The sequence below is a fragment of the Cheilinus undulatus genome, linkage group 14 (genome assembly GCF_018320785.1).
Source record: "Cheilinus undulatus linkage group 14, ASM1832078v1, whole genome shotgun sequence".
Taxonomy (NCBI): domain Eukaryota; kingdom Metazoa; phylum Chordata; class Actinopteri; order Labriformes; family Labridae; genus Cheilinus; species Cheilinus undulatus.
The window spans coordinates 9,188,831-9,201,219 of NC_054878.1; the positions used below are offsets into that span (position 1 = coordinate 9,188,831).

At 39.0% G+C, this 12,389-nt stretch overlaps 1 protein-coding gene across 2 annotated transcripts in view; it reads left to right on the top strand.

The window, feature by feature from the left end:
- mdn1 (midasin AAA ATPase 1) overlaps nucleotides 1–12,389 on the top strand; it is an 80,303-nt gene that overhangs the window by 2,043 nt on the left and 65,871 nt on the right. The window contains exons 2-13 of one of the 2 annotated variants that reach the window (XM_041804751.1): nucleotides 1,821–2,047; nucleotides 2,951–3,175; nucleotides 4,219–4,326; nucleotides 5,283–5,475; nucleotides 5,550–5,762; nucleotides 6,207–6,338; nucleotides 6,436–6,539; nucleotides 7,023–7,137; nucleotides 7,314–7,471; nucleotides 10,951–11,032; nucleotides 11,179–11,274; nucleotides 12,013–12,125. In XM_041804751.1, the coding sequence (XP_041660685.1) occupies nucleotides 1,821–2,047; nucleotides 2,951–3,175; nucleotides 4,219–4,326; nucleotides 5,283–5,475; nucleotides 5,550–5,762; nucleotides 6,207–6,338; nucleotides 6,436–6,539; nucleotides 7,023–7,137; nucleotides 7,314–7,471; nucleotides 10,951–11,032; nucleotides 11,179–11,274; nucleotides 12,013–12,125 (1,766 nt within the window). The remainder of the gene's footprint in view (nucleotides 1–1,820; nucleotides 2,048–2,950; nucleotides 3,176–4,218; nucleotides 4,327–5,282; nucleotides 5,476–5,549; nucleotides 5,763–6,206; nucleotides 6,339–6,435; nucleotides 6,540–7,022; nucleotides 7,138–7,313; nucleotides 7,472–10,950; nucleotides 11,033–11,178; nucleotides 11,275–12,012; nucleotides 12,126–12,389) is intronic. The other variant, XM_041804752.1, reaches the window with a different exon arrangement.

Genomic DNA, 12,389 nt, shown 5'->3' on the forward strand with positions numbered 1-12,389 from the left:
GTTGTCAAAATGTTTTATACTCTTAAATACTATGGGCTTCAATAATCGGTTATAGAAAAATAATAATGATCCTTGGTGATATTTTTAACCATTAGTGAGAGCACTGTCTAAAAATTTCTTGGCAAAGTGAGTGGAACTGGAGAGGAGCAAGGATTTCCCCTCTCCTCACCAGTTCCACCTGTAGTTCCACCCACTTCACCAAAAATGATATTCTATGGTTTCAAGACAGAATCACCCTTGTTTAGTGTCTCCATAATCTAAAACTGGCATTTTGAAGATAATATTAAATTCATATATTAATGTACACTAATCCAGTACTTACTAATGGAAAAAGAAAAAAACTGTAGTAGTTTTGGATGTTAAGTTCAGGGGCAACACTGATCAGAGATTAAAAAAAAAAAAAAAAAAAAAAAAATCTATATTAGTTTTTATATTACATCTCATTCTTAAACTTGGACATAAAGATGTAACAACATCAAAATTTCTATCGGGACTATAGTATCCCAGTTATCAGTATTTTCATAATTTGCTGAAGATGTTCAAAATGTAATCTCATTTGAAATAATTTAATCAATTTCAGTCACAAATTTTATGTAGAAAAGCTCAAATTCAATGAGTGTCACAGTACAGTATAGAGTTTTTGTTTGTATAAACATTAAAATATTAACATATTAAAACTAAACGTGAAAAACCTTATCAGCTGTGCATTTACAAAGGTACTTTGTTGTCAAACATGTCAATACTTTTATACTTTTTTAATACCAAGTGCTTAAAATAATACATTATCTGTTATTTATACTTTTGATGAGAAAGAAAAGTGCCAATGATATTAAAGAAATTAACAGATATACATATTTACACATGAAGCTCCTCATCAATCAGAACCCCTATCAGTACAATGACTACTCTCCTGTGGTCTGTGGGAAAGTAAATGGACAATATTTTTAACAGAAGTGATATATAAGATGAATAAAGCTGGAGTAATAACGTTTAAAATGCCATGATTATATCTGTGATATCTGTCTTAGAGTGCTGGAGGAACGTAATTGTAATTTACTGAGCTGACCTTGAATGCATCATTACAACCGTTGGTCGGATCCTTGAGTGAAATTATCAATGCACCGCAGGTTTCCACGTGGATTTCGTTGTTAGATAGTTATTGTTGACTAGCAGGATTAGACACAATGTTTGAGGGCACGGCTGTCCGTGTATTTTGGTTTGATTTGATTTACACTGCTAATGTGCTTTCGGCCTATTAATTTAGCCTGCTGTTAAAGTGTACTTCACTTGATAGCCGTGTCTTCGAAGGACAGCGAGCGCAGCTACGCCCGGAGAAGACAAAGAGGTGTCTTCTCCTAATTTGTGTTGGTAAACAAAAAATATGTTGTATGCTGCCTGAACGATATTTTCTGTGATAATAACGCAGTTTTTCAAATGGTTTTGATGCAAATTCCTATACTATACGAAGTATAGTATACGAAGTTGTCCAAAGTGTTGTGAAATAGATCCCATGCCATGGATATGTGAGACTGTCTATCTGGTGTGTCAGGTTTGTTTTTAATAGCCATAATATGAAAATAAACTGTTGCTTGTTTTTGGTACCAAAACATTGCCAGTGTAATTCTGCACCTGTGGGGTTTACAGGCAGTTGGTGATTTATTATCCAGGTTTGGATATTTTTCTGTACTGTTGATCATCAAAATAACAGTTTGTTTCATTTTGATACAACAAGAATGGAAAATTATCAAAGTATAGAAAATGTTGACAATCTCATTTTACACCTGTAAAAACAACCTTTGGATTACTGTGTTTGTTCTCAGATATGGAGCCAGCAGGACAGGCAGTGTATTCTGGAGTGTTTAGCTCAGCTGCTGCTGGAGAAGGACTACACGCTGCTGATTGCTCGACACCTACGGCCGCTGGTTCTGGATCTGCTGGAGAGGAACGCAGAGAGAGTTAAAGCTGGTGGCAGGATTAATCATGACCTACATGAACGCCTGTGTGTGGCCCTCAGCAAACTCCTTGGCATCAGTCCTGATGCACAAGCGTAAGTTCTCTTCATTGTGAGTGTAGGGAATGTGCCTTTAACCTTGCAAAGTAGATGGATACGCCCATAGCCTTGTTTTTCACTGGCAAATCCATCTTATTAAGTTCCCATCTGAACCATTTGGGCCGGATTAGAAAGTGACAGGACCTATCAGCGACAAGCAGATGGGCAGTGCTTTCAGGCACGGCAGAGTTGTGACGTAAACAAGCAAGCAAGGAGCAAGAGGCCAGAATGAATGCTGCTAAAGCGCCAGTTTTATCAGAACTTGACAACATTTCTTCATTAAAAGAAAAACAAAGAACAGCAGTGGGTTACATCATGTGTTTTGTTGCTCTGATTGGCCCGTAGAGATGTTACAGACAGGACAATCATCCAATCACACTCCAAGTTTTTTCAAAGCCTCTGCCTTTTCTCAAACTTTTCCTATTGATGCTTTCCCAGATGGATGTGTGAAACACATCCATCTGGCATGTCAGGCTAATGTGCCTTACCTTCACCCTAGACTGCGATGGTGCTTGAGCTATCCTTTTAAGCCCCTACCTTCCTGGAAAATATGGTTTTAGCCCTCTTTTACAAGTATCTTGGTAATCTTAATAATCAAATTTTGAGCTCATAAGTTATAAATGATAATTAATTACCTTAATACAAGTATATTAAGGTATTCATAATTTTTCCTATGTATAATGTCTTTAGTGCAGCAGTTGAATCTGGAGATGGTCTGGCCAGCTTTTCATTACATTTAAGAACTTTTGGTTATTATTCTTACACTATTAGTTGTCGTAATTATCAATTAGATTGAAATTATGAAACAAAACGCAAACCTTTGAGGTCAACCCCAAACTTCAAGCCAATGTTTCTGCCAGCTTTATCAATTCTCACTTCTGTTCTTCTTCTTTTCTCTAGATTTGCAGCAAGATACTTCAATGATGCTCCACCAGTGTTTCAGAGGCTCTTCTTCACCAGTGAGGAGGCCTCAGCTGTTCAGTATGGACCCAGGAGGATGAAACTGCGCGACCTCATGGGAGCCACGCTGCGTTTCCTTCAGAGTGATTGTGCAAAGTTTCGGATGCTGTGGGACTGGAGTCCCTGCGTATCTCAGCTGCTCACCAGTGACGTCATGGTTCGAGGGTATGTCTGCCTGTCCTTTGGTTTTCTAAGCCCTTTGCACACATGCACTGCATCCTGCAAATTTCTTGACTTTGTCCATGTGGGGTGCATGTGTAAACCTTAAACCCTTGTTTGGGGTAGGGCTATTGATGACATTTCTCATGTAGAAACTGTCTGGGTATCTTTTAACGATTCGATGATACAATTAGTCCACGATTTAATACATACCTCTGCTTTTGGTCATGTGTATTGATTTGGAGCCCTGCAATTAACTGGCAACCATTCCAGGGTCACCTCTGGCCTAATGGCAGCTGGGATAGGCTCAAGCCCCCTGCTGTATCCTATCCCAGCGGGATAAGTGGTATAGGAAATGGATGAATGGATATTGATTTGGTTCCGATGCGCAAGCCATTAGAGTGTTTTTTTAAATTGCTATTTCATTCTTATGCATTTTAGGGGCGGAGGGGCAACTTGAAAACCAGGGTGATCTTGGTCGGACAAAAGCTTTTCGACCAAACACTCAACCAATCGAATAGAAGCTGTAAGCCCTATTAGATTGTTATGCAATTTTGTTTCGATAAACATCTTCTAACAATGATAAGAACTCAGGGCTCAGCCCATGGTACTGAAATATAATCCAGAGAAGATATGATTTTTTTGCAGTCTTTTTGAACTTTTTTTTTTTTCCATTCTCAAATTGATCAATCTTTGAAATAAAAAACGAGCATTCAAAAATAATTTGGAAAACTGGTTTATGAAAAGTATTGATATAACCATACTGTTTATGTCCAAGAGATGCTTTTGGTAAAAATGTTAATTGACCTTTTTCCAAATTAACATGACCTGGCAGCGTAATACATGGATAGCTGTGAGTGAAGCAGCATCAGTTATGTTCGAAGGTTTTGATGATCTTCAAAAGTGTTGATATTTTTGTACAAGTTGTACTTAACGCTCTATATTTTTCCCCAACACTCATTGTCTTCACTTTTTTTGCTGTTCAGTTTGTTTTTTATACTGTAAATAAAATGCTTAATGTCTATTTTTTTTCTCCTTCTTTCAAACAGATACACAGCTCATTGTCTAGCGCTAGTCTCTCACATGACTGATAATCAGAAAACTATCTTTCTGAGGAAGGTGCTCACAAGTGACGAGATCCTGCACATGAAAATCAAGTATGTATCTTTGATTTCCCTTTTTCATGGATTGTTATGTACAAAGACTTTCCTAGCTAAGTTAATGTCTTTATCTTTCTTTAATGACACTGAAGCAGCAATATGTTCAAGTAAACTTGAGTGTGTGTGTGTGCTTTCTGCATGAGAACATTTTTTTTCCATGGACCCCCACCCCCATAAAAATGTGACTTTAACAACTATATTTTCAAACATTTATGTCTCATCTTTAAGCGTGGTTTTTTTTTTTTTTTTTACATTTTTATATTTTTGATATACTGGTCTGCATGTGTTTTTAAACATCCATCTTTCCCAGGCAATCAGTTATTTAGCTCATTAATTAACTTATTGCCAATACTACCTGATCAGTACGCTATATGCTCTATTTTGTAGGTATTTTATGGGAACTATAAGTTTGCATCTATGCAGTTGATGCAGGGTTGCATAACTACAGATCATCCTCCACCGTCGGCCATGCCTGGTACTCGTTTTTGGCACTGGTGCCACAAACCTGCACTTACAGAGGCTGTCTTAGTTTTTACAGCGCTAAATATCTCAGTTACCTTCAGTGACCAAAATTCCTTTTACTTCTTGTCAAAACATTCCATGGTTTGGTCATTACACTTAGTGCTTCGACTTAATATAATCCCAGGATTTACACAGCCTTATGTGGTCACTAGCTTGTACAATTTTACTAATTAAACACTGTAGCCATTGAGCATCATCCAGACCAATGCAGGAAAATCCTAAATTTAATAGATGATTTTAGTATAATGTCTACATTAACTATAAATCTGTCCAATTTGCCCCATGCACAGCAAAGGTTTGCAAAGCAAATCACCCCTTTGTGGTATATGGTTCTGCGCCTCCCTAAAGTCCTGTGGCATCCCACAGTGGAGGCTCGCCTCACACTTTAAAAATCACTGCTCTAAACTGTCTCCCGTTTCTTTGTTGTTCAGAGCCTTGGAGGAGTCTCAGCAGCTGGAAGTAGAAAAAGCTCTGGTGTTAGCCAATCAGGGCTCTGTGATGTGGCGTCAGGAGAAGGCGAATAAGTTTACGAGGGGTCAGGTGGTTTCAGACGATCTGTCCCATAACGTAGTGGCCGTCTGTGGTGTTGTCCTGCCCAGGATAGCTCCCAGAGCCACTGAACAGGTAGTTTTTCTTTGGGTTGTCACATTAGATTGTCTCAGCTTTGATCATTTTGACCTGATGTTTGTCTCTGTTAGCAGATGAATACAAAAGATCTGGTTCTGGTCGACTCTACCTGCCGTAACCTGAGGAGACTGGCACTGGCTGTGGCATCCCAGAAGCCTGTACTGCTTGAGGGTCCTATTGGCTGTGGTAAAAGCGCTCTGGTTGAGTTCATGGCTGCTGTCACAGGACACACAAAAGCTGCAGAGATCCTCAAGGTCCAGTTAGGGGACCAAACTGACAGCAAGGTGAGAGACCGGAATCAATGTACATTTAAAGGTGCAGTTCAGAAATTTTTAGACATCAAATTCTGTTAGATCTTCTGGAGGAGTACAGAAGCTGTGGAAGGAGCTTTACAAAGTTTGAAATGATTGTGGATCAAACAGTGTAGTATAATTTTGTTCTGCTGGGTATACTAAAGCTGAGAATGGATAATCCAAGTTTTTTTCTCCAGCGAAAAAAGTGTTGCATCATTAACAGTTAGACTTATGGTATTTGAGCTTGGACTCTGTATGAATGCTTCAAATGACTGTGGAACTTACTCGCTCTTATAAAAATTACTGGAAAAAAATCCTTGTTTATCCTAACTGAGTTCTCCAAATTCAAGGACGTTTTCTACTCCATCAATTGAGTTCCACTTTGATGTTAACTAAAAACTGGAGATTATCCACTGTTCTCGGTATGTTTCACAGATGCTGCTGGGGATGTACCGCTGTACTGACATCCCAGGGAAGTTTGTTTGGCAGCCTGGGAGTCTGACACAAGCTGTCACAACAGGCCAGTGGATCCTTCTGGAAGACATTGACCATGCCCCTCTTGATGTGGTCAGTTAACACTCTACCTGCCCTTGCCCTCTTTATGTCAGCCCTTTTTAGTAGTGAATATATCATCAGAAATGAATGGATATATTCTTGTTTTTAGATCTCTGTGCTGCTGCCTCTGATGGAGAATAAAAAGTTGATGATCCCAGGGCGAGAGGACTGCATCGATGTTGCTCCTGGCTTTCAGTTCTTTGCAACAAGAAGGTGAGAGCATCGCTGTTGTTCTGCTGCTCCTATAACAGCTGCTGGCTATACTATCATGTTTTCATACTCCTCAAAGTTAACCGAAACATCTTGAGTGAGCTGCACAAGTGAATGCAAGCTGAGTTTTCACCCAAACTTTACAGACAGTTTTTTCATCCAACCTTCTTGTTAGGTTTACCCAGCAAGTAATGACATGCTTAAACAACAGGAAATATTAAGGATCAAGTTTGTGGATCTGATGTTTACACTCTATGATGGATAATAGGTATTGTATATGAAATGTTGCGTATGATGTTTTTTTTAAGGATTAAAACAATATTGCACTGTTAGAGTTTTGCAGCAAAAACTTGTTAAAGAATGTATGCATTTCCTGTGTTTGAGACCTTCATGTACCTGACAGGTAAGGGCAGGACTGTCCATTTATTTTTTATGAAAAGGCAAAGAAGTTGTCTGACGTAATAGCTTTGTGTCCTGTTGTTTCAGAATGTATTACAGTGGAGGCAGCTGGCACAAACCCCAAAACTCTCATGCAGCTTTACTAGACAAATACTGGACCAAACTGCAGATGGGAAACATGACGAGAGAGGAGATGAAGACGGTGAGCATAAAGCATTTTTACATCCATTAAACAAAAACTCGTAAGTGTGAGAAAAAGTCATTAAACAATTTTCTTTATTTTTTTACTTCAAATTGACAAAGGGTTAAGCAGACTCAGGGAGATCATTTGTAGGTGATGCTATTAAAGGTATTTACATTTTTTCTCTATCTATTTAGGTGCTGATCAGCAGGTACCCTCGGCTGACAATGGTGTCAGACCGTCTCCTGGATATTTACTGTCAACTGACTGGGGAGAGACACTCTGAAGAGGACGACCAGCCGCACAAGTCTGAGGACAGAAGCACACCACTGGAGGGGAGAGCCCTGTCTCTAAGGTAAGCCCTGTATCATTTAGTACGTTGACATGCAGTTGGAAAAAGTCAAGTTATTGTGTTTTGTTCGACCTAATGCCAGACCAGGCTACATGAATGAAGCCTGATTTTACCTGATTGTGTTGTTGCTACCCTAGGTAAAGTCAGGCTAGAATAAGAACAGGAATGACAAATGCTCTTGTAGAGGACGTAATCAATGGTGTGTCCATGGCCATGGTTCAACAAGACTGGCATCACCATTGTAGTTTTTCACCCTGATCTGACGTGAATGGCATGTATCCTGAGGCCTACCATTAGGAGAGCATTTCCTCTCTATCTTTGTATAATCATTCAGCTGAGTGACATTATAAGATTGCACAAACCCAGCATTTTCCTCCTTTGGTCTTCTGTTTACGTACAGTGAAACTACTGTAGCTAACTAACTGGGCTGATATTCTTGACATGTCCCAACATTCACCCCACAAAATATATTTGAAGGAGAGCCAGTCTATATTGCCCCTTTTTGATACAAAGGGACAAGACTACAATTGTTTCTTCTTTGTTTTTCTTCATTTCAGAGCACAAGACTGCTAAAATCATACAGCGCTTCTGTTGCTGTTATTGACACTGTTTTATCTGCCTTGCTGACAACATATGAACTGTCACACAGTCACAAACACAACCAATCAACCTCATGATGGCATCACACATTGATCGGTTGACATCACACTTGTAGTGTTGCCAGTCTGTTGGCCATGTGTTTTTTTAACAACATATTTGATGTGCCATCACAGAAGGAGAGAAAAACTGAGGAGTCTGATCTGGAAGTTGAAAAGCATAAATGCTAAGCATAGCATGAGTCATGCTGTTGTTGGCTTGCTAATACCGCCATACTCTTGAAGTATTGTGTTGATCTTATTTGTACTAGAAAGTAAACCGCAGAGTATGTAAGAAATAGACAGAGTTGGAAGGTTTGTAAATGGCATGTCAATTCACCATAAGTCGTACTGTACAACCCGTTAGCTGCTTGCTAACTTGTTAGCATGGCCAACGGGAAGGCACTCCATAACTAGCTGAAAGGGGCACATTTGCCTCCATAAATCCATTCTTCTGCTGTGCTTGTATATTGGGACAAGAACAGTATTTCAGTTGAATTGCCTCACCAAGCTATAACAGCAGCTTAACTTTACGAGTCTTTTCAACATACTAACTGCTTTTGCTGCTCTCAGTTTTCTTGGTCTGGCGTTATAATGAACAGGGTTTCTGGTGTTTAACCAGGAGTTGTTTTCTTTATTTAATGCTGTTTACATCCATAAATTTTAGGGTTTAATGGTCACAAAAAGTTTATGAATCGCTCCAGAAAAAAGCTCTGGCTTGCAGCTGCAGTGTGTCTGACAACCACATGTTTTCAGGCAGTCTGTGCAATTTGTGTGAGTGCTGTGTCTCAAGAACGCTTTGTGGTATTTTCTTCTCACTTTGTTCAAATGTCCACAATGACATAAAAATAATTGGAATGTATTTTGGATGTCCAAGGTCAAGGTCAAAAATCACCCCAACCTTTTTTCTTCACCCAAAACAATACTTTCACTGTATGGCAGTGGTGTACCTTCAGTCATTAAAACAGAAGGTGGTAGTTCTAGTTAAATAAATAAAAAAAGTGAGCCCTGATACATAAAAGCTGGCTATTAATGTCTGAACAACAGACCTCCTGTTTGACATTCACAAATATGCTCCTGAAAATTTCAAGAGAGGGGAGATGGGCGGTCTGAGGAGGCAGCACATGACAGAAGAGATATCATGTAGCTGCGGTGGACAAAGCCACAGAGTCTGCTGTACAATGCTGCAATGTGAAATGTTGCCTTCATATGAGCTTGCTTACTGTTAATCCCGAATACCTGCTAATACTTTCACATAAGATCATCCCAAGTATAGATCTGAAATCTACCAGTGTTCTAGCAAAAAAAGAAGTCCTCACCAAGTCTGGGTGAAAATTTTAGTTTTTTGTGTTTATACCTGCAGCTCACCGCAAAAAAAAAAAAAAAAAAAAAAATCTTGAAATTAGCCAGCTTTCTGTGCATGTTGAATGGGGTTAAACATACCTGAAATGTGAGATTTCTGTACTCCAACATATAAAATGCCACAAAATTGAAATTACTCAAGAAATATGCTCCTGTGAAAATGTAATGATAGGAACTGTTTAGGTGCTTCTAGACAGGGCCATTAAATCAAGCACTGTGCAAAATCTTAACCTGCTTTTTCATGATCAATCAACATCATTTATTTAGGAATTAAATACAAATCCTCCCAAATTGATGTGCCAAGATTTAAAGGACAAAGTGTCCTACACAATATTGATGTAGAGCTTATGTTACGCGACACCAGAACTTTAAACCAGCAGCCAAACCTCGAAAGCTTCAGCCCTTCGGCTTTATAGCCATCAGATTCTTACAAATCAAAACTATACCAGCCTGTCTGCAGCGGCAGCCGTCATGTTTTAATGAGCTTTCCACTCACTGCTGCTGTGATCAATAGGGTATTGATCAGACTGTCCTCTGGACAAGGGCTGGAATAACACATTGTACTGGTCATACTGGGACATTCCCATCAGGTTGCACGTTTTTGAACACCTCTTCACACAGAGACATGTCTTAAAGGTATCAGTATGTTTTTTGTATGTTTTGGTCTGATCCATAGGAGGTGTGTTTGTGATCAAACTATAAAATCAATGTGCCGTTGTTTCCATATTGCTTTTCATGGATCAATGTCATTAACTTTATAGCTCAGCCTGCGATGCTCATGTGTATCGATCTGGTTCACTAGGGTTCATCCTACAGAAAGATACATCAACTTTAGGTTCATGTTTGTGTTTATTTGCAGTAACCTACTGCCTTACACACAACTGCTTTATACAACAAAAGTGAACAAAAAACTAAAGAAACCAAAGAAACTGAAGGTTGTCATTCACATCTTAACCAAAAGGGAGAGAACACGTGCAGGAGTTTGCTGTTGTTTTTGGTAATATAAAACAAAACATTATTCTATTCTGGATGCCAAAAACTTGGTTTAGCTTGGTTTAGTTTTGAACACATGGAAATGTCCTTTTATTTACCTTTGTCTAATAGTAATTTTACTACCTAACCTTTAACACATCATTGTGAAACATAATGTTGCCTTGCCCCTATCTTGCTGGGTTCAACACAGATTTTAACATTGGCTTATATTTTAAATTAACAGGAATTGTTACATAGTTTTGGGAGACCTTACCCCATCTGCTTGAAAGAGAATGATCACAGCAGCACCAGTTGAGTTGTCAGGGTTTTCTTTTGAGTTAATGATTTAAGATGCTGCATCTCATTTGATTGACTAGTCTGTAGGGTGGTATATCAGATTTTTAAGATTTAGCCATATCCCTTACCCCACTAGTGATGAAAATTTGAAAAAGTAGTTAAAAACAGTTTCCCTTAATGTTCTTTTCTCTTTGTGTCTTCATTGTGGCATAACAGGGACTTGTTGAAATGGTGTGAGCGGATCAGCATTAATTTTGACAGCACCTCACCAGCCACAGCACAACACGTCTTTCTAGAGGTAAGTGGGATCAATTTCTTTTTTGTTTCCACAGCAACAGAAGTATTCGTTTTTCTGCTACAGCTGTAAAAATAATGGAGTTATGTTGCATTTAAAATTCCTAAGATTAAAGTGGAATTGCTTTTATTTTGTGTTTCATTTGACAGGCTCTTGACTGCTTCACAGCCATGTTGTCTCGTCCTGATAGTCGTCTTCGAATGGCAGAAATCATTGGCAGCAAGCTTAACATCTCCAGAGAAAAGGTATTTGTTTCCCTTTTCAGTAAAATTAAGAAAATACTTGAATCTCTGGGAGGAAATTAATTCTTAGTAATCCCGAGACAATACTAAGTAAGCAAAAACAGAAGAGAAACAAAGAAGCTAAACTGATATGTACAAAAGCTTAGTTATTTCTCCAGTAAACTGAGTAATGGGCAGTGAAATAGGAAGGGCAGATAAATTTTAGTGGTCAAAAGACAAGGCCAATGGGTCTCATGTTCATCCCTTGCTTGTGAACTCTATAGCTCAAGAATTTTCAAGGGATTTTTTTAAAATATTGCACATATGCCCATCATGAGTCATGGATGAACAAGACACATTTTTGAGGTACAAGGTCAAGGTCACCATTGTCTAACATCTTGTGAGCCCACTATGCCAAGAATGTGATGAGAGGCCTATCATACATTTAGTTTAGACCTACACTTGGAGTTGCTTTACTTTCTTAAACAGTTGTGTACCTTATAGAAACATATAAACACCAGTCAGCAGTTTTATTTTGACTCCAATTTAGACAAATACTTGTGACAGATTTGAGTTTTTTGCAGGGTACATATAGCCATCCCATCCTATTTCACTGCAGCAGGCTGGAGAAATTTACATGAGCAAATTAAGATGTCATTCAGATACCAGAATATGTCGAAGTAGTTGCCTAGATGTAAAAAAGTGCTTTAATCTCTCTGAAGTTATATTATTTGATATTTTTCCCTGATTTTGTCCCCCTAGGCCCAGCACTTCTGTCAGCTGTACCAGCCGGGCATCGCTCTGAGCGAGCTGGAGGTCTCTGTGGGCAGAGTGGTCCTGAGTCGAAAACAGACTGAAGCAGTGCAGCTGAGTGTGTAAGTGGGACATCCTGCCCACCCACCCGGCCCCTTTGACCTCTGTTTACAACACATATACAGCTATAGTTACTGTGCCAATATTCACCTCCTGATAGAAACTAACAGACCCCTGCTGGGAGAATGAATAAACATAAATTGATTTTAAGCACATCACGCTAAACAAACTCCTCTAATGGTGAGTGCGTGTGAACCGGTTTAGATTAGATCCTGATGAGCAGGTCGGCAACTTGCACGAAAGCCTCCACCATCAGTGTGTGCGTT